The sequence below is a fragment of the Rosa chinensis genome, chromosome 2 (assembly GCF_002994745.2).
Source record: "Rosa chinensis cultivar Old Blush chromosome 2, RchiOBHm-V2, whole genome shotgun sequence".
Classification (NCBI taxonomy): Eukaryota; Viridiplantae; Streptophyta; class Magnoliopsida; order Rosales; family Rosaceae; genus Rosa; species Rosa chinensis.
This window is the reverse complement of record NC_037089.1, coordinates 13,296,066-13,319,266: the sequence shown is the minus strand read 5'-3', so window position 1 is coordinate 13,319,266 and position 23,201 is coordinate 13,296,066. Positions and strand designations below refer to the sequence as shown.

Sequence of the window (23,201 nt, the reverse complement as noted above, 5' to 3'; positions counted from 1 at the left end):
TGGAGCTCCTGAAACACAAACTAGAGCCACAAGAAGTCAAATACTAGCTGAAGGGTACTTGGCCATTTTAGATTGATGGTCTCTGATGAATCGGTTTTACTATGAACTTTAATGAAAGGATCCACAAAATTGGAGAAGAGAATAGAGAGAATTTATCAAACACATGATCATGGCTCTGAGTGACTTAGATATAGCCTTGGAAATGCCCGATGTAAATCATTGTGGAATTAGGAAATCCATTATTTAGCGGGATTTTTTTCTCTTTCAGCTTGTTCAACTAGTGAAATTGAAATTGAATTGTTCAATGCAATATACGTACTCTGAAGAAATGTGTTCTATTTCGTCACTACAATCTTTATAACTGGGAAGATGTGAGGGAGTGAGGTCCTATGTACGGTTCTATAGTTTTGTTTTTGAAAGTAGTTCGACTGTATCAGCAACTGAAATATGATCGAGGAGGTTGCTAGCCGGAGATATATGGTCTCCGGTAAGAGACATTTGGCATCAGACATGGACGACATCCTTGTCTTTCTACTCGATAGCTAAATCGTACAAGATTTTAGCTTTGTTATTCCCGTTCATGGATTGAAAACGATCGCTCTGATAAGCCTAAGGACAAGATGACCATGGTGAAAAAACAATTTTGACCAATATATCTTAATTTTAACTTTAGATAAATAATTATGCCAGAATGAAGACTTTTGGAGTTTAATCAATATTTTTCATTAAATCCATTTTTTTTCCATTATCATGAGACCTCTATATTTGGAAAGTAAACCTCCATTACTTTTTATAAATTTAATCTCCTTTTTGCTCTATCTCTCCATACATCCTACTCTCTTTCTATGTGTCTCTCCGTTTCTATTCGATTCCTTTCTTTGTTTGCTGTACAAGCAAAAGAGTTTACAGTGTCAGAGACGCAGTCGTCGGTCGGTGATGGAGTGTGGTCAGACCGTCAGACCGTCAGAGGATGTCACCGGAGGCACCCAATATACATTATTGCTGAAAGTGGTTAGTTTGACGTTGTTGAAGATGTACGTGGTGTAGAGGTGGAAGAATGGGAGATGACTAGACAAAAAGTAAAATAAAACATGAAAAAAAAGAAAAGGAAAAAGGGGTAAAAGCCAACATTAACTTTCATTTCCACCGTTGCCTACCTTATCACCTTGATTCTTTTTATAACCTTAAATCGGCTTAAGAAATGAATACAAACCATTCATGTTTGTACATGTCTCCTCTAATAAGGGCACCCACTTTTTAAAAAGTGCAGACACTCGCTTAGAATATAAGCTTGACAATTATATGTCATTCTTAAAATATGATTCATGCAAAATTTTGGTCAATTTAGAACTCATTTAATCGTTTGATTACAAGTTTATTATTCAAGTTCTATCTGATGTCCTTGTATTTATTTGTATTGTTTCATCATTTTAGATGACTGAATCCAACATGACTGTCGAAACTTAAAAGATGAACGGTTGAATCGCTAAAATCTATTGTGTGGTTCATATTTTAAAAGAATATATTCACAGTGATGTTCATACTTTAAAATAATCTGTGAATTACTGAAATTTTTTATTTTTATTTTAAGAAACAAATTACTGAAAATTAACCGTGTTTAGTTATTTAAAAGTGAATATTAATTTTGGTGTATAGTTTTCTTAAATAATAAAAAGTCGTTTGAAATGACTTCGTACTAATCAAGTTGTGGCTAGAATATAAACTTGAAACCCAAGGAAACAACCCCATTGACCAGAAGACGACCCGGCTACGACCCATCACCAATCCCACGCCTCCACGTGTCCGTCGCTTCAATATCATCCCCTTTACAAGTCTCTCAGATCATCGTGTTTCACTCTCAACTGCTCTCTCTTTCTTCACTTCCGATTCTCTCGCCTTCAATCTCCGGCCGCCGCTCTCCGATACCGAGGTACGACTCTCCGGCGATCCTCTCGTTTTCATTCCTAGTGTTGATTTTCGCCGGTAACCTCAAATCTTTACGGTCTTTTCATTTGGGGGTTTCGTCGAACACCTCGAATCTTTAGGTTTTCGATTCTTCAGTTTCGAGTCTTTTAGGGTTTCGTTAAGTTTCCGATCGTTTCATGACTCTGTTAATTGTTTGATCATCTCTTTAGATTTAGTCGTCTCTGTTTGCTTTGGGCTTTTCAAGAGCCGGCTCTCTGTTCTTGCTCTGTAATTTTGTTTTTTTATTTATTTTGTTATTCGGATTCGTTTGGCTGCTAAAGAAAGTAGGAAATTGAATTGGTGGATTTGTGTTTTGAGGTGCGAATTGAATTCTGAAATCAATTTAGGGATTTGCAAAACAAATCCCCTGTTAAGTTATGTGAATTCAGGTTAAAGGTTCCTTCTTTTCTTGATTTCACTATTTTGTAGGTGGAATTGAATAAGTTTTGGTGATTTAGTTCCGTTTTGATTTGGTTTTTCCTTTATTTCGTTGGGTTTCTTTTGTGCCAAGTAACCGTGGTTGAAGATTAGGGTTTTTTTTTTTCCTTTTTCTTTTTTTGATTTGTGATGATTTAGGGTGTTTCCTTTTTTGGAGGGTGAATATGTTGGGCTTGGAAGCTGATTTCTGAGATATGTTGAATCATGTTGTCATACATAGAAATTGGGGAAATTAAGTTAACTTGTTGAAATGTGAAATGTGATACCAAGTTGTTCATTTCAGATTAGTGGAGACTTCTGAGGAGCTTAATCATGGCCGATGGGGATTCGGATTCTGACAGTAGCTATGTCCTTCTGAGTGATGGCAATTCTGTGGGTAGTGATTCTGAGAACTACTATGTCATTGTAGGTAAAGATGACTATATGAGTGCTGATTCCGGTGAAGATCTGACTGGTGGAAGCCAAAATGAGTTGGAGAAGGTTGTGGTTGATGAAAATCATGTGAGTTCTGACTCTGAAAATGATCAATTTTGTGATAGCCAACAACAGTTGGAGAAGAATGGAGATGATGACAGTAATGCAAGTACTGATTCTAATGAAGATCTGTCTGTTGAGAGAAGAAACCAGTTGAAGAAGCTTGTGGATTATTCCAGTTCTGATTCTGATAAAGATCTATTGGATTGTGGTGGATCACTGTGGAATGAAAGACGTGTGGCTACCAATGAGGTATATAATTGTGAATAACCCTATGTTTTGTGGCTGTGTTATATATGAGAGATGCTTTTTCATATCAATTATATTACCGTCTGCCTGATTTGGTAAATTGATCGCATATGACATTACATTTTTGTATGTGCAACAAACTTGAGCAATCTGTTAGCCTTTAGGGTCCTATTGTGGACCCAAATTTTGGTGTTTTCTTTGATAAATGATAAATGTGAGGCTTTCTGATTGTTCATGTGACCAGATGTTCATTTGATACTTTTTATTCTTTTCTCTTGATTTTCATCTCGATTTTTTATTTTTTTATTATTGCAGTTTCACAGATATCCATGTAAAAGAATTGGTCATGTTTGTGGAGAAGATTGCTATGAATTGTCTGGAGAGAAAAAGGCCGAGGACAATATTGACGTCAATAATGTTACAATGGAGTATGTTCTTCCATTCCTCCCTGCCAAAACACTTTGCAGGTTCAGAAGCGTTGGCAAACAGTGGGATGAGTGGATTACCTCTCCTTTTTTCATTCACAAGCAGGCTTACTCCTTCCGGAACATCTCTGGTCTTTTCTGTCAACTTCCTGGGGAAAAGCCTTCTTTTGTCTCGCTCAATAGAGCTGCTTATGGAATTCCCAATCCTTCCCTTAATTTCTTGCCTGAACCAGTTACTGTAAGGACTGCTTGTAATGGCCTGCTCTGCTGCGAAAGCTGCGATGGAGAAAATACTTACTACATTTGCAATCCTGCGAACAAGGAATGGACAGTGCTTCCCAAGGCAAAGCCTTATCATGGACATGAATCAGTTCTAGCACTAGCTTTTGAGCCTTCTGTGCTTGACTTTGAAGAACATTTTCAACTTGTGTGTGCCTTCTCTGTACCTGATGAGCTAGTGATCTGTTTTGATATATACTCTTCAAGTTCGAGGTCTTGGAAACTCTCTCAGACAGAATGCTGTGAGATTAATGCTCTGCATTTGAAAGGTCATGGGATCTTTTTGAAGGGAATGGTATTCTGGGAAACTCATACTGGCGCAATTTTGGCTTTTAATCTGAAGGAGGAGCAATATGGTATTTTGCCTCTCCCTCCTCACAGCGGACCACTAGGTGTTATGGCAGAGATGTACGGCGAGCTGTGTTATATTCTGCCTGTTCTGGAAGACTATGTATACACCTTGGAGATCTATGGTGATATGGACATGAAACTGAAGCGCAGAATTCCTCTTGCTGATGGTATTTTCACCGATGCTTATGAAGAGTTGAGGGCTTTGGCTTGTGTAACTGATGATGTGGTGATCATGCTTCTTGGAATGAACTTGATTGCTTATCATGTGAAAGCAGAGAAGGCTGATATCATATGTGAACAGCCTGGGATTTTTTCTGGATATGCAGGTTATCTTCCATATGTGAACAGCCTGGTGCACATAAATCACCCATGAGCGGCATTGGATCCTTCAATCAAGCTAGCTTAGAGTCTCTAAATCTCCCACCGACCCCTCTTTCAATCTTGACTATCTTTTGATTTTAGGATTCTTGGTTTGCAAGTTCATATTTGAACTTCTTTGGAGTTCGTATTTTGGAACTTGTTTTAAGTCATAATTTTCTTTCTGTGTATTGATGTCTATATGTTAGATCATGAAAACATAACTGGGTTTATTAGTAACTACGGAGTCATTTTCCCCCTATCGAATGATGAACGTTTAATGCTGTATATACATAAAGTACGTCTTTGTATTGTTTCTAGTACTTGATGGTGAATACTTGTGATTGTACAGTAACAACGGCGACTTGTGAGGAGCATATTCATGGATAATGAGAACGATTCTGAAGAAAATTCATATGCTTTTTTGCTTAATGTGCAGGGTTGATAATGCTTGATAGTCCTAGTGGCTTTGACAGTAGTCGTTTTAGGAGAATCATATGCTTCCCAACCCCGCCTCCTGCGGCGGCCATCATAGATGCTAAGAATGTCACGATGCAGCACGTTCTTCCTTTACTTCGAGCCAACGTACTTTGCAGGTTCAGAAGTGTTAGCTAGGAAACAGTGAGGTCACTGGATTTGCTCGCCTTTCATTGTTCACATGCAAATTTGGTACTTTCGAGCCATCTCTAGCACTTACTGCCAACTCCTTGTTCACATGCAAATTTCATTGTTCATTTACTAAACTCTCACTAAATGATGACCCTTATGGCATTTCCGGCCATAACATAACCTCGGTTTCTGGCCTGAACCACTTGCAATTTCCCTCTGCTGCCAAGGCTGCAATGGAGAAAACACCTTCTACGATAGCAACCATGGAATGAGGAATGAAAGTGCTTCCCAAGTCAACCTGTTATCGGTAACATTATTAGAGCACATTTTGAACTTGTTAGTGTCGTCTGGCCCTTTCTCCTCAACTGATCAAACCATTCTCAATTTCGAAATATACTCTTCCAGGTCATGCTCGTGGAGACTAACAGACACATTATCTTCCATCTTGTGATAAGAACTCTTCAGAGTTCTGACATCGTTCAACAACCTTAATTAGTTAACCCTTTTTTCTGTTCTTTTTTCTTATCTGGCATTTTTGGTTTCAAGCTTCAATATTGAAATCCACAACTGATCGAATAACTAATTTACACTTATTCTATGTATAAAACTTCTTTTGCAGAGCATTACAAATGACATCTAACCTTTTCACTTCTTCCTTTCCTTTCCACGAACATAAATAGTGCGAGGATATATAGGAGTCATAGGACAACCAATTCAATACTATTTGTACTTATTTGTATAACGATGGATGAAAAAATAGTACCAAATGATATGACAAACGTATCAGTACACGATAACGCGTTACTTTCTGAAATTTGTTATAAATGGTGGGACATATGAGAAGCACTCGAGGGCTTCAAAATAACGAAAATGTACTCTACAGAAACATACATATCAAGCTACTTACTATTTTTGGCACTAACTTTTTTGGTCTGATCAAATTCTTCACTGCTGAATGTACATGCTGTTTTTACTTAATAGTAGGCTGCGATGCTCTTACGCACAAGTGTAAACACGAGCGTCCAAGGAGGAGGAATGTCTATATTTGAAGTTTATATCTTCTGGTTCTAATTCATGAACCAAGTAATATCCCAGGTAAAATTACACGGAGCTCCAGCGAGGTTATGGGACAGGAAATGGTAAAAGCAAGTAACCAACTCAATCTAAGTTAGGGGAGGCACACACAAAAGATAGCCTTAGAGAGAGAGAGAAAAAGAGAGAAAGAGAAAGAGAAGAGAGGTGAAAGAAAGGTCCTGCTTTGTAGGAGGCAATGGCAAGGACACAGCTCTCTCCTCTCTCTTTCCATTGAGCAAAAAACACCTCTAGCCTCCTACCTCCTTTCATTGATCCCCAGGTACTTGAACACTAACCTAATATTTTCTTCCATCAATATTCGATTATCATCTCTCAATTAAATTTCATTCTAGTTTGCTTTTATTTCATAAACTGAGTTCAAGAACACCATGCATGCATGCATGGGGTTAGCTTGGTTATCTCTCTTCTTGATTGGTAGCCTATGCATAATGCAATTAGTTTAGTTGATTTATATATATTAGACATTACATATGTAGCTAGGTTTAATCGATTCCTTTAACATGTTCAGGGGCTTGATCAATCATCAAGACGAGTAGTAACGGGAGAGGTGAAGTTTCCGCCGCCACATAAATAGTCTGGAATAGGCTTCGGCCGGAGTTTCTGACTAAATATGGCCAATGACTCTGATTCTCCATCACCGGATTCTTCACCTTCACCACCAACATCATCAGACTCCTCGTCTTCGTCGTCATCCTCACCCGCACCTTCAAAGGAATCCCCAAAGAATTCGAAAGATACACAGTCGCCAACCCCATCTCCTCCAAAAAACTCCTCACCTCCGCCATCTTCCCCTCCACCGTCCTCACCACCACCTTCGTCTCCTCCTCCATCGACGCCTCCCCCGAAGGACGATGACGATCAATCGCCCGAGTCCCCGAAACAAAACTCCTCGCCTGCTCCACCAAAGGACAACTCGCAGCCAGCTCCGGCCACTCCGGCAACTCCGGCCACTCCAGCTGGTAGCAATACACCACCCAAACCAAAAGCTCCGGGTGTTCCGGCTACCACTGTCTATGCGCCGCCTCCCCCACGTGCTAAAACTTCGCCCTCCAATGCAGTGACACCACCACCACCTTCCAACGACTCTTCAGATGACAGCAGTGGCAATGACTCCGATAAAGGGGTGGTGGTAGGAGTGGGGATCGGCGCCGGAGTAATTGTACTTCTGTTGCTCGTCATTTGTGTGCTTTGCTTCAGGAGGAAGAGGAGAAAGAATGACCACATGCAATATTATGGAGATCCACTCAAAGGTACGTATGCCAAATCCTAACCCTGCTTTGTAAATTGTGATAGGAAATTAAACATGCAAAACTCGTAGCATTTTGAATATTAACCGTATTTAATCAAACCTTTATTGGATGCATCCTTTAGCATATACTCGAAAACTGCATTAGTTCACCGTTCTTTGAATTCATGCATTTTTAATTTTTATAATCCATATCGTTCAGTTTAGAGAGATATTCATACAAAGTTTTGCGTCCATATATAAATTCGATCGAATATCATAGAAGAATTGGGATATATAAATAAAGGTTTCAATCGAGCAAGAAAGAATGAAACATAACATCTTCCCAATGTTTGTGAGGTCAGATTTATGAATTCATAGCCCTCAAATTTGTCACTCGATTGAAGCAACCAAAAACAAGGACAACAAAAATCCAAATTAATTTATGTCGTTATTGAAAATAAGACCGATTGCTTTGTTGCTTCTATGTATGTAGGTGGTGGTCATGACTACTACAACACTACACAGCAACACAATTGGAACATGAATACACCGCCACAAGGAGACCATGTGGTCAGGCTAAACCAAGCAGCAGCTGGTAGTAATCGTGGTGGTGGTGCCTGGCCTTCACCGCCTCCTCCTATGCCGATGAGCGGTGAAATGACAGGGAATTTCTCAGGACCCCACGGACCCCCCTTGCCACCTCCCTCACCAAACATGTCACTCGGCGGGTTCAACCAGAACACCTTCACTTATGATGACCTAGCAACCGCTACTAACGGGTTCTCACAAGCCAATTTGTTGGGTCAAGGTGGGTTCGGGTTTGTGCACAAGGGCGTCCTCCCCAGTGGAAAAGAGGTTGCGGTGAAGAGTCTCAAGGTCGGTAGTGGGCAAGGTGAACGGGAATTTGCTGCGGAGGTCGAGATCATTAGCCGAGTTCATCACCGACATCTAGTGTCGCTCGTTGGATATTGCATTTCCGGTGGCCATAGATTGTTGGTCTATGAGTTTGTTCCCAATTCAACCATGGAACATCACTTGCATGGTGAGATCATAACCTACATTGCTAAACCAAACATGTATACGATGCCTTGCTACATTCACTTTAGGGTAAAAATGCATGTCATCAATTAATGGTTCCAAATTTGGGACGTTGCAGGCAATGGACTTCCACCAATGGATTGGGCAACTAGGCTTCGGATCGCAACTGGATCTGCTAAAGGGCTTGCCTACCTTCATGAGGACTGTAAGAAATTTCCAAGCTCCCCTCTCACTAGCTCAGTGTTTGATCATATATTACTGTTGTCTTAACATGTCCCATTTATATTGGATAATTTGAAATGCATCGCAGGCCATCCCAAGATCATCCATCGTGATATCAAATCTGCTAATATTCTCCTGGATAACAACTATGAGGCCATGGTAATTAAGTTTGTCTTAACCATTTCCAAATTAACATAGCTGATGATTAATTAATACATAATCGATTAATCACGTGTGATCATGAATCCTTATAACTTGCATGTTCTTCATTTTCCAGGTTGCTGATTTTGGGTTGGCTAAGCTGTCATCTGACAACTACACCCATGTTTCTACAAGGGTTATGGGTACTTTCGGGTAAGCTATTACGAACTTGTGCTTAATTTGTTGTGATATTGTGCTCAATGTTATCCTAATTTTTCTTTTTGTCATTAAGCCACTCTGTGTTATATTACTAGCGGTAAATTGGTGAAGTAGTTAGTATAACTAATTCTGGTTGTATGTAAATGAATGCAGGTATTTGGCTCCAGAATATGCATCAAGTGGAAAGTTGACAGAGAAGTCCGATGTCTTCTCATTTGGAGTCATGCTTTTGGAACTCATAACTGGAAAAAGACCGGTTGATCCTTCAAATGCCATGGAAGACAGCTTAGTGGACTGGGTATGTACATTAATTATCTCGTCTAGCTAATTTCTTTAAGGAACCAAGCATTTGACTCATCTTAGTTAAATCCTGCTACTCGAGCTAGCTAATCCTAAAATATTTCTTCCATGTGATCACACAGGCTCGACCACTTCTCACACGGGCACTAGAGGACGGTAACTATACAGAGTTGGTGGATATCCGCTTGGACAACACCTACAACAGTCAAGAAATGGCACGCATGGTCGCCTGTGCTGCTGCCAGTATTCGTCACTCTGCTAAACGACGCCCAAAGATGAGCCAGGTGCTCTAATGAACCAAAATATACATGTTATCTCAGTTCACGTACAATCTAATCTAATAACGTAACATGTATTCAAGCTACATGGCACGAGATTGTTAATTAATTTTTTGTGCTAAAACGTGTTATGTGTATGACAGATTGTACGCGCATTGGAAGGAGATGTGTCGTTAGACGACTTAAATGAGGGGGTAAAACCAGGGCAGACCGTTATGATGAATCCCGCTGCTGGTGGAAGCTCGGGCTATAACACAGAGGCATACAATGCCGACATGAAGAAGTTCAGGAAGTTAGCCCTTTCGAGCCAGACGAGCAGTGAGTTCGGAACTAACAGTTCCGACTCCACAGAAATGACCATCCCTGCGAACCCAAAGCCGCCACCAAAGTTCTGATCCGCCATGTCACTACCAAAGAGCAGGAGGAAAGCTTAATTAAGATCGACGAGGACACAGAAGAAAGCAATTCATGATATAGGTCACTGTGTTCTACTTTGCAATTCAAATTTGGGGTTTAGGATTAAGGGAAGGGTGAGATATTTGAAGATTTGGGAGTGGGATTTGGGGCGGTGCCATCCATTTGTGCTATGAAAATATTTATGTATATGGGGGCTAAATGGCTTGAAATGACCAAATCTTGATGGTTAGTTTGATTAAACTTGTTTTCTTTGATACAAATATGGATTTGTAATTAAATCCGTATAAATACAATTTGGTTTGGAGACATATAGAGAGTTTCTCTGTATCATAAACCGTCTTATATATTATATTATCTTACTCAATAAAATTATTTCTATAATAAGTTATATGTATCCCAATCCATATTTGGGAATTGGGATACAAATGTGTTATTGTTATAACACATTTAACATTATACGATAGAAAATTTTAGACCCGTTTAATTGTGTTTTTAACCACGTAAAGACTTGATTCAAACTAAATTCAAATATTTCTTTAGTCGTAAAATTATAATTAAGGGGAATTTGATTCTACACCCAAATTGACACACCTCTTTTAGAATAAACCCATCCATAAGAGTGTTTTAATATACACCCAAACCAATTAATTAGATTTATGCAAAATAAAAAACCTATTAAATAGACTAAATAATAAAACCCAATGTTGTTAAGAATTACTGAATCTGCCACTTTCAAATTCTCATTCACCTATTAAATAGGATTGATAATAGTTTCAGTAATGTTGCTGATGGAAGTCGATCATGAAACGGCTGCCCATAGACGTCGCCCAGAATTACTCAACCCTTGATTTCAGCAATTGATAATTCTCCTCTGGGTTGGAGGTTACGTAACTTCACATTGAAAAGTGTAATCTGCACATTCAAAGCTGGTGTCAATATCTCTACAAGCTTGTGATATAAATGGATTGCACAATCAGAGGTTGGTGGGTTGCCTGTGTTCGACAGCATATCCGATTGGTACGGTTGATGAGTATTGTGATTGCTATCTATTCAAAAGGTGTGTGTGCTCCTGACGAAGAGGTATTTGTTTTGTGATGGTTCTAGGTTTTTGATATTGAGTAGGTATGATAGACTATACAAGTTCTTGATTGCAGGGTTTTGTTTCATCTTCTTGTTTCTCAATAGATACTACAAGTTAATTTTGATGGCTAAAGAGTACACCCACCTGGAATTTAGGTGCGACCTTCTCAAGTTTGGATGTGTTATGACTGACAAGTTAAGGGCTGAAAATACTGAAGTGCGCTTGATCTGATTGCACCCTCCATCATCTACAATAACATGGACCCCATTATGAAAAATTAATGAACATGGAATATTGATTCTATACCTACGCCTATTGGAATGGGGAATCAAATTTCATTCAAAAAAAGGGAAGGAAAAAAAAAAGCAAAATGACATACCTTGATGAGAGGATGTTTAATCACTACATGATAGGAATACCTCCACAAAAGGATGTTTAATCAGATTGAGAAATCTACGAAATCTAATAGCAATATCTACACAACCACATCTACTTAAAAATAGCAAATATAAAGATCAAATCTGAAAGGAAGAGATATACAATAATTAAGACCATTAATCTTTTTAAATAAGGAATATCTACACAAACATATCTCTTAAAATATGGCATCAGTTACATACAATAATTAAGGCAATTGATCACGTTGACATATTTAATAATAGGATTATCTACACAAACATATCTACTAAAAAATGGCAAATATATAGGTCAAATAAAAAAGGGAGAGATATGCAATAATTAAGGCAAGTAATCGTTTTTAAATCAGGAAAAATAAATTGATGATATTAAATTCTAATTTGTGTTTATAACTGATGCCATATTTAAATAAAAAAAAAACACCTATATTTGAGGAAATTTTTCATTCTTCGACGAGAAGGGTAAAATAGTCAAACTAAAAAAAGAGAAAAAAACTTAATTATAGACTTAAAACCTATACGGTAGGTTTAATTATGTGAATGGGTGTAGATTAAAAGAAATCATATGATTGGGTTTCCCTTAAAAGGAGCTTCATTTTTTGGGTTTTTTTCTAATTTTCTCTATAATTAAATTTGAAATTAATGAACCAAGGAGTTCAAAACAAAGATAATTGGTACCACCTTCAAGAGAGACATGATCGGTGGGTTGGATGACTCGAGAACTTCTCCTTAACAAGTCCAAGTCAACAAGTTTACGGATATGTGATTTTAAGGGTCCAAATATTATATATTGTCAAAGTACACTCAGCGAAGGAACAACAACTCTCAAGTCCCGTGAATCGTAATCGGGTCCAATCTTAACTAGATCATTCCTCATTTCGCCTCTTGATTTAAAAGCGTCATACTGGGCTTGGAAATAGACCCATTGGGCTTATCTTGAGTCCAAACAAAGAGGATAAAAAACCGAACCGGGTAAAGAAAATTTTAACCACGGTTCGCTAGGACCTTCTACTTCTTCTTCCAAGTCCAACTACGCATACGCATAGGACAAAACAGTAGGCGGGTCTATAAATAGCCCCGCGAAAACCCTTCTCTGATTTTTTCCCTGCCGCTATCTGGCTCTTCTTCTCAGTCCGACCCGACTGCCTGCACCGGATCCGAGATCCGATTCGTACACCCGTACATGCAACCTTCGTCGTCTGAGTACCAGTACTCGGACTACCGCCGCGGAAACCCTAACTCTGCAGCTGCTTCGATCTCTTCGCCATGGGCGACTACAGCGATGCCTTCATGCGCAACAACGCCGCCGTTCAGGCAAAGACCAAGGCCCAGAACCGCGCTAATGTCCTCCAGCTCAAACTGGTGAGTCCTCTGCTTTAATTTCTCTTTCTTCTTCAAGGTTCAGGGTTTTGAGTTCAATTTTTTGAGAGCTAGGTTCCCCCCCCCCCCCCAAAATTTCCGATTTTTTTTTTTAAACCCTAGCTGAATATGGAGCTGATCTCTGTTGTTTTTCTTCTAATTTGTTGAATTTCGTTTTATAGATTTGGATAGTGATAACCGATAAGATTTTGAGCATGTTAAGCTTAGGACTAGGCATTATGTATTGGTTTCTTACTTGATTTGTACAATTGGGGAGGATCTGATTTTGTTTTGAAAGGAAATATTGATCTGTAAATTTCGTGTTTGCGATGCAGATTGGGCAGAGCCACCCCACTGGTTTAACAACCAATCTTTTGAAGCTCTTCGAGCCTCGTCCGCCGTTGGATTTTAAGCCTCCTCCTGAGAAACGAAAGTGCCCGCCGCTGACAGGTTTGTTTTCTTAAGAATCTTATAGGGGTGTGGTGTTTCTGATTTGGCTAATTTATATGGTACAGTTGTTGATTGATATTGTGTGGCTAATGCAGGGATAGCACAGTATGTGAGTAATTTTGCTGAGCCGGGGGATCCCCAGTATACTGCACCTGTCGAAAAGGGAGAAACTCCTGTAAGTTTTTTTAACTTGAAACTCTTGCATGAGAAATTTTGATTATGAATTCATTAATCATATGTCTGAACATGTATTGGTTTTGTTTTGTTAAATTTAGGCACAAAGAAGGGCTCGAATACACCAGTTAAGACTTGAGAAGGGTGCAGCAAAGGCCGCGGAGGAGCTAGAGAAATGTAATAACCCCATTATTCTTTTAATTGTAGGATTTGAAGTTTGGTAATTGTTCTAACCTATTCTTTTCTATTTTTGTGCAGATGATCCAAATAGTGATCCAAATATTTCTGGAGATCCATACAAGACTTTGTTTGTCGCTAGACTCGTAAGTACTTTTGCATACAGATTTGGTTATTTTCTACTGCTACAAATATTACTTTACAACTGACATGTATTGTTTGCTGTATGATTCGGGACTTTTAATTGTAACTGTTTGCTTGCAGAATTACGAGACAACTGAGAGCAGACTTAAAAGAGAGTTTGACGCTTATGGTCCAATCAAAAGGGTAGGTGTTTTTCTGAGCAACCCCAAGGGGGTTCGGTAAGAGGTTCATTTGTGTTGGAGCTTTTTCCTTTTCACAAATCTCAGATTCCCTAATTCAAAATTTGAAAAACTATGCTGTTGTCGCAGCATTTAAGTATTGATTTCCATTTACTATTTTCTTGAAAAGATATCATTACATATTTTCTCATGTCATGTTGTTCAGTTCCACAAGAATCTGCCTTTTTTGGGCGATGACTTGTTTTCAAAATTTGCTTTTCAGCCTATTCTTTTCAGCAGTTAACTATAACCAGTGATGCATTTTGAGTTTGTTCTCCCTGATTTAGTTTTATTTTTCTGTGGAGTCTGCAAGTTGGTATTAATACAGGTGTTTCTGGAAATATGCTGGTAATGTCTTGCTGGTTTGTTTCATTCATCCTTCAATAGCTTTCTCTTTGTTATGGTTCAGTTTAGAGATGTTGGAAAATAATGGGTGTTTCTAGGTAATCATTAGCAATTAGTATTAAGTTTTAACTTTCAAGAAGAAACCCTGGTAAGGGGTGAGTATTCATCAATTATATTTGACCACCTGATTCCAAAGATGGTGCTCGTCCTGCACAGCAAAGCCGAACTTATAAGCCTTAATATTACACTGCCAGTGTACTGGTAATTCGTATGGGTTTGTTCCACTTTTCCTTCCGAAGATCCCTCTTTGATGTAGCTTTATTTAAGAGACCTTGGAAGTGGATGTTTCTAGGATATATTTTGCTTTAAGTTCGAAGTTCTAACATTCAAGAATATCCCTGGTAAGATGGTGAATATATTCCACAGTTGGTATCTTTGATCCCATAATTTATCCCAATTCAAAAGATGGTGCTTAATCTGCATAGCAAAGTTGAATGCTATAAGTTGAGCAGACCAGTTATGCTTATGTCAAGCAACAAAAGGAGACCACAACTTCTGTTCTGTTTCCTGCACTGGGTAAACATGTCGGGAGTATTAGTATCTCTTCCTCTGAATTTTTAGTACGTGCATTTTCTGCTGCTAAAAGTTTTACTTTGGCTATAAAGGTTGTCAAAAAAATAAAAAAAAGTCATCAGCAGTAAGGATTCCTGGTATCTCTAATAGTATTGAAAATTTCTTTTATTCAAAACAAATCTCCCTGGTAAGGGGATAATAGTCTGTTCAACTGGTAAATTGGCCACAAATGTCAAAATTTCTGCAACTCTAGCCGGTGGTGATGCATCTTGCGATGGGAAGCTCTATTATTTAAAGGTGAGCACGGCTAAAGAGGCATAGTGCCTGTCTGCCGTGCCATATAGGATTCAATATTATAGTTATAGTTGTAGGTTGCTTAGTTGATGCTAAACCATCTATGCATATTTTCTTACTCTTAAGCATTCTTTGCTTAAGAGCTGAATCATCTCTGTCTATTTTATTGATTATATTCTTTTGTGTAATTTCAGGTTCGATTGGTCACCGACAAAGAGTCAAATAAACCTAGAGGCTATGCATTCATAGAATACATGCATACCCGGGACATGAAAGGTTCGCTCTAATATTTTATGCACTAGATTATCATGAGTTGACCATGTTTGTTTCATGTTTGCTTAACACTAGCTATATTCATGTTACAGCTGCATACAAGCAAGCTGATGGGAAGAAAATTGAAGGTAGAAGGGTGCTTGTAGATGTGGAACGTGGTAGAACGGTACCAAACTGGCGACCTCGGCGACTGGGTGGTGGTCTTGGAACCACCAGAGTTGGTGGTGAAGAAGTTAATCAGAGACATTCGGGGAGGTAAGTGGTTTATTTCCAACTTTTGCAAGCTTATAGTCATTGGAAAAATCAATGTGCTTCATTATCTGGTGCATACTTAACTTATGGTTGAGGGAGATGGTCAAAACTGCCTATGCTTTGTTTTCCTAATTGAAGTGAAGAATTGAATCCCTTAACATTGTTCATTGTTGTTAGTCCTAATCCCAGATGTAGCCAGGGCTATGCATTCAGTAAGAAGTTATACTAATGGCTAAAACAAACTTACCTTATTTTTGGGCACAACCGAACAAAGATAGTGTTGTTTAACTGGTTGTTTATGACTGTTTTTTTTATTTTTTATTTTTTATTTAGGAGTAGTTCTTTGCACCTTTCTAATGTGTGTATATATAAATTAGCTTTTTCATTATTTTTTTTTATTGTACAAGCCATAGAAGCCCTTGGCTTTTGACAACTGCTCTTAGTAGTTCTGTCAAGTGCTTCTGACCAAAAGAATTATTGAAAGTCGTCATATTATTACTGGAAGTGTTCAGATGCAACTTTGGTTTTCTCATAAGTTCAGCTTTGCCCCCCTCCTCTTTCTAAATTGCTTCGCTAACTGTATCTTATTTACTTGCATAGGGAGCAAGCACAATCAGGAGGACCATCCCGGTCTGAGGAGCCAAGGGTACGCGAGGAGCGACATGTAGACCTGTAAGTTTTGCTAAATTATTATCCATATTATTTAAGAAAGGTTTTGGTATTGATGCTAACAATTGAAAAGGTCAGAGCAAATGGCATGCTACATTCCCTGAACTGTCATGTTTTTCTACTGCTCAATTATAAACTGATTTGAAATTGTAAAACTGAATTAGTTATTACAATTTCATTATTACTTTTCAAGTGATTGATATCGAGGGAAATGATTTTAGGGACAGAGAAAAATCTCGTGAAAGGGGGAAAGAGAAGGAGAAAGAACGGGAGAAGTCCCGTGAGCGCTCCCGAGAACGCTCCCATGACAAGCCTAGAGAACGTGATCATAGGGAGGATAGGCATCACAGGGACCGTGATAGAACCAGGGATAGGGACAGGGAAAGGGAAAGGGATAGTCGTCGTGATCGTGATCGCGGAAGGGACCGAGGAAGGGATCGTGGTCGCGACTATGAGCGTGATCGCGATAGAGACCGTGACCGGGAGCGAGATCGCCCTCGAGAGAGGGAGAGGGATTATGAAGTTGGGTTACCGGATCATGATCGTGGCCGTTCACGTGATAAAGAGTCTGATTTTGACCGTGTTGAATCAAAACATGGGAGGGACAGGCAAGGAGAAAGGGAGCGGGATTATGATCCTGCTGCCCCAGAAGATGACCAGGCTTGGTTTGACCAACCTGAACATGGCCATAGGCACTCAGACCCTGACCATGATCCTGAGCACTATGAGCGTCGTCGAAGCCAGTATGATGATCATATGGATGCTGAGCATGACCATGACCGCTACAAACAGTATCCTGATCGCTATGATGATCGAATGGAGGATGATGACTACCATTATGAACAAGCACCAGTTGAATCACGTGAGAGAGATAGAAGTGGAGATGTGGAGCGTGATTATCAGCGTTCTGCGAGATCAATTTCTCGGGAGTATGAATATTGATTTGGGTCTGCTTCCCGGGTATTCACCTGCTTGGTTGACCAATTTGCAGCCGCTGCTTTCTGCATGGTCTTTTGGTTTTTGTTATTTTCACTCAATTTGCATTTAATGTTGTTTCGAATGGGCTTCTTGTGGATATTGTTGTGTTTGGGTTATTTGTTTGTGTTTGATTTCTATGTAGAAAGATCGTGAGTTAATGGTAATGAACCTTTTCAATATGTCTTATTATTGGTCGGTGGTTCCTTCAATACTTAATTGAAGATATTTCGCAATAACTCGTTTGTACTGCTTGGTATTTTGATGAAATTCCATATTTACTACCACAGCAAAATACATGCACACGCCCAGAAGGGATATGATACTCTCTCATGTTCACGATTCAGTATCCTGTTGCATGAATGAAAGATTTAGAGATGACAGAAGTACTCACGTAATTTCATTCCAGTTAAATCTCTTATTGCCTCCGTTGTTTTTGACCTATGTACATACTATTTCTTGATTTGCAGACCCTCCACAGTAATAAAATGAACATCAGTTGCTTGCATAGAGTAGACTTCAAAGGTGAGTTTTCTCCTCCTTGTTTTTATCCATATCTTCTCTATTCCCAGTAGGTAAACATGGCACAATCATTTTCGTTTACCTAACAATCCCTTTTACGAAATGCCTAAACCAAGTTTATACGTCACTCGGGAAAACCAACATGGCGGTCGTAGACGTTGCTGGCAAACAAGGCAAGCCAAAGGCCTTTTAAACTGTGGCTGTTGTTTTTGGAAGTGGCAGTGTCATTGTGGCAGTGATTATGTATGTAACTGGCGAAGAAGTGGCCAAAAACCGTGAAGCAGCTATGAAGCTTCACAGATAAGTACACCGCCTGCCTAGAACTCGTATCATTTCTGTACAGAGATGGAGCTTCTTGATTACACGCACCTTTAGCTTCAAGGATGTTGCCACAAAATGCCTGTACTTCTCTAATCATGAGAATTTCAAGCTGCTGCTGCTGCTGCTTGGAAACTTCCTGGAAAACCCTGGGTTTGTTTTGTGGTTAGAAACAAACTGATAACAAGAAACAAGTAAGAATGACAACTTAGAAACAAACTTATATTGCTCTGTGCTTGGAAAGACACCTGTTTACTCTAAATGTAGTGGCAACGTGATGGAATGGAAGAGTAGGTAATTAGGCTTAGAGGTGAAATGTTGTTTTCACACTATTTAGGATAGAAACCGTAAAATGCACAATATGCCCGATGCAATATCAGTTTTATGTTTAAATAGATAACAAGATAACATGATAGTCATTGACAGGATAACGATAATATTTTAAATTTGAACATGTTGTCAATTCCATAATGGTAAAAAAGTACCCATCAAACTTACCCTAGTAAACTAAGCATTCATGTTTAGGTCAAATAACCCCATCACAATCAACAGCATATAAAATTGTGATTTGCCTAAACACTAGGCACATCTAACCACAGTTAAACCCACTAGTCATTACCAATTTCAAGTGCATGAGCTTCTACGAAGCTTCATAACAGAATTGCAGACAAAGATTTTATGTTTGCATTGAACTATTTCCTACTCAGAAATTTAAGATTAAGAATCTTTTACTGGGTGGTTTTCCTGGAAACCCATCATTTGTTGAATGTGGACAAGAATCCGTACATATAGATTCCGACTTAAACCCAGATTCTAATCAACTCCAATCAGTAAATATACACAAAGTTTTACTGAAAGCTAGAATTGACTGGTACCAGATTTTCTCATAATGCCAAAGTAAAAGCCCTGTTTGAGAGATAGTACAGATTTGGTCTTTTAGTTGTTTCCCTAAGATGGTTATGAGCCTAAACACAACTTCATTGAATGCCAACCCAAATACAAAAGTGAATCAAGGCAACCAAATTTTTTACTTTTTACTGATACTTGGGAAGTTTTTTTAACAATACGTACATGTGAGGTTTCAGATACCATTTGGTGTATTAAGATTTTGAGGGTGACAAGGAGGGAAGGATTATAAATGTAGACAATAGGCAGGTACTGAAAGAGTGCAAAACCTCCTCACTCTGATTTCTAGTAGGGAGGATAGAAAGTTCACAACACATTCAATCAGAGAAATACACATACAAATTTTTTCTTCTTCCACTTCCCTTGTTATCAGATTCACACAATAGTCGAATGGCTCGAATGATGATCACTCGAAAAACAGTATCAGCAGTAGCACTTATAGGATGGACAGTGTTCATTAGCCTCCTTATGATAAGTGAAGTTGTGAATGCAGAAAGGCCCCTAAAAGATGAGCAGAAGCCAAGAAATTTTGTTGAAGAAGATGTAAAGCAAGGAGTCTTTGTGAGAATGATGAAGCTTCTCTGGCAGACTGGAGGGTCTTCTTATCAACCTGTTTGGCCTGTGAGTTTTATCTTCTTCTTTTTCGGTACCACACGTACTATTAATGTTGATGTACATGTGTTTTTGAGTTTTGACATTTTGTATGTTTTGGGTGAGCAGGAGATGAAGTTTGGTTGGAAAATTGTAGTGGGAACAATAGTTGGGTTCTTTGGTGCTGCATTGGGTAGTGTTGGAGGTGTTGGTGGTGGAGGAATTTTTGTTCCGATGCTCGCGTTGATCGTTGGTTTCGATCCCAAGTCTTCCACCGCCATTTCCAAGTGTTAGATACTCAATTAATCACTTTACATGCTGGCCTTTCTTTAAGTAGGTTATTAATCATCAAAGTTCATGCAGGTATGATAATGGGAGCTGCAGGCTCAACAGTGTACTTCAATTTGAGACTTAGGCACCCAACACTGGACATGCCCCTTATAGATTATGATCTGGCTTTGCTCTTTCAGCCAATGCTTATGCTAGGAATCAGCATTGGAGTTGCCTTCAACGTCATGTTTGCCGATTGGATGGTCACAGTTCTACTCATCATTCTTTTCCTAGGTACGAACTCATAATATTATGAACAAAAGAAAAGCGCACCAAAGCTTTTAATTCATTACACTTAAAATCATTTCTATCATTGCAGGGACAGCAGCAAAAGCTTTAATGAAAGGCATACAAACATGGAAGAAAGAAACAATGATGAAGAAGGTAAAGTTTTTCAAGTTACTATTTCCTGAGGAATCACCGAGTTCTTTTTGTATCAAGAACTTACTAATGAGGAACTTGGGATTTTACATGACTTTCAGGAAGCCGAAAAGCAGTTGGAATCGGAGTCCAAACCCGGTGGTGAGTGCTCATTGTTCCATTCCAATTAAACAAAAAATCCGATAAAACCAGTGAAGCTTATATACTAAAAGAAAGGTCTACAGGGAAATAATAATAACACACACATAAGCATTAAACTAACACCATATTTTCATTATATTCGACCCTAACCTCTTTTTGTTGCTCGCAGATGGTTCTGGAGAAGACTACAAACCATTACCTAGCGGTCCAGTTTCATTGCAAGAGGACGAAGTGAGTCCAGAAATTCTTGAAAATGACATGTTAATTTTGTAGTAATTTCAGTTATTTTGTACTGAATTTAAGACCAACTCTATCCAGGTACCTATCTCGCGCAACGTTTACTGGAAAGAGTTGTTATTGCTTGTGTTTGTGTGGGTGGCTTTCCTTATTGTTCAGATTGTCAAGGTAACTTATTTTAGTCTGGACAAGAAAATATGATTTCTAGAATATCACCCACTTTTGCTTACTAATGAGTCTATCTGAATTTTTATGCAGACATATACCGAGACTTGCTCCACCATGTTCTGGGTCCTGAATTCCTTGCAGGTAAAGTAAAATCAACCCGATTAGAATGATTTCTTTCACAAACAACATAGCTAGAAATACACAAAAAAGTGCAAGCATGAAAAAAAAAATGATGAGTGATATTCTCTATGGTCTTGTTAAGCTGATAATAGTACTTTTGTGATTGCATAGGTACCAATTGCTGCCTCAGTAACAGTTTTTGAAGCGATATGCTTGTGGAAAGGCACCAGGGTAATTGCATCAAAAGGAAAGGAAATCACAAACTGGAAGTTGCATCAGCTATTTCTTTACTGCTGCTGTGGGATTGTAGCTGGTATGGTTGGTGGACTACTTGGCCTCGGAGGCGGTTTCATCTTGGGACCCCTATTTCTTGAACTTGGAATTCCTCCTCAGGTATATATAACTGAATCTTTTATAAGCATTAGTGATAAAACCACAGCTGCTCCTGAAAATGAACATGAAAATGGAACCAGACCAATAAATTTAACTCCACTCTTTTGTTGCAGGTAGCAAGTGCTACATCAACCTTTGCTATGCTATTCTCATCCTCCATGTCAGTTGTACAATATTACCTTCTCAACCGTTTCCCAGTTCCATATGGTAAATAATTAGTAGCCACAATTTGACTTCGTAAATATGTGTTTCGACAAATTAAGATGTACATTGTACTAATTGCTTCGTGTGTACTGATGCTGCTGCAGCTGCTTATTTTGTTTTGGTTGCTACAATTGCTGCCTTCACTGGTCAACATGTCGTGAGAAAGATCATTGCAGTGCTCGGAAGAGCCTCCATTGTCATCTTCATACTAGCTATGACGATTTTCGTCAGTGCAATCAGCTTAGGGGGGGTCGGGATAGCAAACATGGTTAAGAAGATGGAGAATCAAGAGTACATGGGGTTTGAAAATTTCTGTCACCAGTCTTAAAAGTGTTAGTGAGAAATTTGATTGTAAGATATTCTATTTATTGCTGTGGAAGATTTCTCAACCCAAAATAACTGTATCCACACTGGATCATATTCTACATTACAAATGGTGTATATTTTTTCCAGTAAATTTCTGGCAAAGATTAAGTGCTATATCTACGTACTGGATTTTTTTGGTTTTAACCTATTGTGCCAACATTGTCATATCAATTTCTGTTACATTTCATCATTTACTTGGGAAGAATCATGGATAAAATAGAAAAATAGTTTTTTAAGGGGGACTGGATCATTGAAATAAATTAAGAGAGGAGATTTAGATGTCATGTCATGATGCAGAATTGTAGATTCAAGTTCAAACCTCTTTCACTCCAAGTTAAGCCTTTACTTTTACACTCAATCTAGTTAGGTGTAGTCTCGGGACTTTTACACTTGCATGTATCGACTTCTCCAATTGAATGATTTTTCGATTTTATTCTAGAACTATAGAATAATTACTCCGATCTCGGCTCAAGAAATCAAATACTAACATAGTTGGTTCGGTTTAAGGTTCTCACAAAAAAAAAAAAACAAAAATCCAGTCTAACCCTAATTCATAAAATCAAAATTCGAAAATATATCTTCATCTGAAAACGGAACCCCCACATTTGGGTTCGAACTCCCTCTCCTACGCCTAGTGGCTAGTGGTGGCCGGGGGCCTTTGTGCCTGTTGGTGGGTCCCGCATTGGAGAGAATTGCAGCTCTGTTGGGATACCCTTCATAGATGTGTGTGTGTGTTGCTAACAACTAACGCTAACCTCCGTCGATCAAGAAAAACTGAAAAAGACAAAAAAAGAAGTGTTCTGGATGATCGGATCATGTGGAGTGTGGACTATGGACCCTCGATCGGTGGTAAGTGGTAACTGGGATTAAATTAAATAAAAGAAAAAATCCATAATGCCAGACAAAACGTGCCTGGTTCCCCTTAAAATTGGGAATCCAAATGCAAATTCCATTTATGATTTATAGACTCACAGAACCAAACCCCATAGGCCCAGAACCTCAACCAGAAACATAATGGTGCCCTAGTAATTATTCACAC

The 23,201-nt window shown here is 38.8% G+C and overlaps 4 protein-coding genes across 5 annotated transcripts; all 4 read left to right on the top strand.

The window, feature by feature from the left end:
- Nucleotides 1–1,774: 1,774 nt before the first annotated feature.
- Nucleotides 1,775–4,852, top strand: LOC112188465. Of its 2 annotated transcripts, none has more exons than XM_024327582.2 (3): nt 1,775–1,930; nt 2,687–3,129; nt 3,442–4,852. In XM_024327582.2, the coding sequence occupies exons 2-3, from the start codon at nt 2,716–2,718 to the stop codon at nt 4,552–4,554; spliced, it is 1,527 nt and encodes a 508-aa protein (XP_024183350.1). In that variant the 5' UTR covers nt 1,775–1,930; nt 2,687–2,715; the 3' UTR covers nt 4,555–4,852. The 2 variants fall into 2 exon arrangements, with proteins under 2 accessions (XP_024183350.1, XP_040370856.1); XM_040514922.1 differs by having other exon boundaries at nt 1,856–1,983.
- Nucleotides 4,853–6,258: 1,406 nt separating this feature from the next.
- On the top strand, nt 6,259–10,415 carry LOC112188464 (proline-rich receptor-like protein kinase PERK4). The gene is made up of 9 exons (XM_024327581.2): nt 6,259–6,501; nt 6,751–7,492; nt 7,964–8,512; nt 8,627–8,713; nt 8,819–8,889; nt 9,008–9,084; nt 9,244–9,388; nt 9,513–9,674; nt 9,812–10,415. The coding sequence occupies exons 2-9, from the start codon at nt 6,853–6,855 to the stop codon at nt 10,061–10,063; spliced, it is 1,983 nt and encodes a 660-aa protein (XP_024183349.1). The 5' UTR covers nt 6,259–6,501; nt 6,751–6,852; the 3' UTR covers nt 10,064–10,415.
- Nucleotides 10,416–12,661: 2,246 nt separating this feature from the next.
- On the top strand, nt 12,662–17,667 carry LOC112190541 (U1 small nuclear ribonucleoprotein 70 kDa). The gene is made up of 10 exons (XM_024329974.2): nt 12,662–12,944; nt 13,277–13,391; nt 13,487–13,566; nt 13,667–13,742; nt 13,824–13,888; nt 14,007–14,069; nt 15,511–15,592; nt 15,682–15,844; nt 16,442–16,513; nt 16,732–17,667. The coding sequence occupies exons 1-10, from the start codon at nt 12,849–12,851 to the stop codon at nt 17,450–17,452; spliced, it is 1,533 nt and encodes a 510-aa protein (XP_024185742.1). The 5' UTR covers nt 12,662–12,848; the 3' UTR covers nt 17,453–17,667.
- A 1,764-nt stretch (nt 17,668–19,431) lies between these two features.
- Nucleotides 19,432–22,329, top strand: LOC112190540 (sulfite exporter TauE/SafE family protein 3). Its single transcript, XM_024329973.2, has 11 exons — nt 19,432–19,852; nt 19,952–20,111; nt 20,186–20,386; nt 20,472–20,536; nt 20,635–20,674; nt 20,844–20,905; nt 20,993–21,079; nt 21,170–21,220; nt 21,371–21,592; nt 21,706–21,799; nt 21,901–22,329. The coding sequence occupies exons 1-11, from the start codon at nt 19,622–19,624 to the stop codon at nt 22,122–22,124; spliced, it is 1,437 nt and encodes a 478-aa protein (XP_024185741.1). The 5' UTR covers nt 19,432–19,621; the 3' UTR covers nt 22,125–22,329.
- The last annotated feature ends 872 nt before the right edge of the window (nt 22,330–23,201 follow it).

Coding starts and splice junctions, on each gene's coding strand:
- LOC112190541 (XM_024329974.2), top strand. CDS start 12,849: ATGGGCGACTACAGCGATGCCTTCATGCGCAACAACGCCGCCGTTCAG. Junction 15,845..16,441: donor AATCAGAGACATTCGGGGAG/GTAAGTGGTTTA, acceptor TTACTTGCATAG/GGAGCAAGCACAATCAGGAG. Junction 16,514..16,731: donor GAGGAGCGACATGTAGACCT/GTAAGTTTTGCT, acceptor AAATGATTTTAG/GGACAGAGAAAAATCTCGTG.
- LOC112190540 (XM_024329973.2), top strand. CDS start 19,622: ATGGCTCGAATGATGATCACTCGAAAAACAGTATCAGCAGTAGCACTT. Junction 20,906..20,992: donor TTTCATTGCAAGAGGACGAA/GTGAGTCCAGAA, acceptor AACTCTATCCAG/GTACCTATCTCGCGCAACGT. Junction 21,221..21,370: donor GGGTCCTGAATTCCTTGCAG/GTAAAGTAAAAT, acceptor GTGATTGCATAG/GTACCAATTGCTGCCTCAGT.
- LOC112188464 (XM_024327581.2), top strand. CDS start 6,853: ATGGCCAATGACTCTGATTCTCCATCACCGGATTCTTCACCTTCACCA. Junction 8,714..8,818: donor TGCCTACCTTCATGAGGACT/GTAAGAAATTTC, acceptor AATGCATCGCAG/GCCATCCCAAGATCATCCAT. Junction 9,675..9,811: donor GACGCCCAAAGATGAGCCAG/GTGCTCTAATGA, acceptor TGTGTATGACAG/ATTGTACGCGCATTGGAAGG.
- LOC112188465 (XM_024327582.2), top strand. CDS start 2,716: ATGGCCGATGGGGATTCGGATTCTGACAGTAGCTATGTCCTTCTGAGT. Junction 3,130..3,441: donor GACGTGTGGCTACCAATGAG/GTATATAATTGT, acceptor TTATTATTGCAG/TTTCACAGATATCCATGTAA.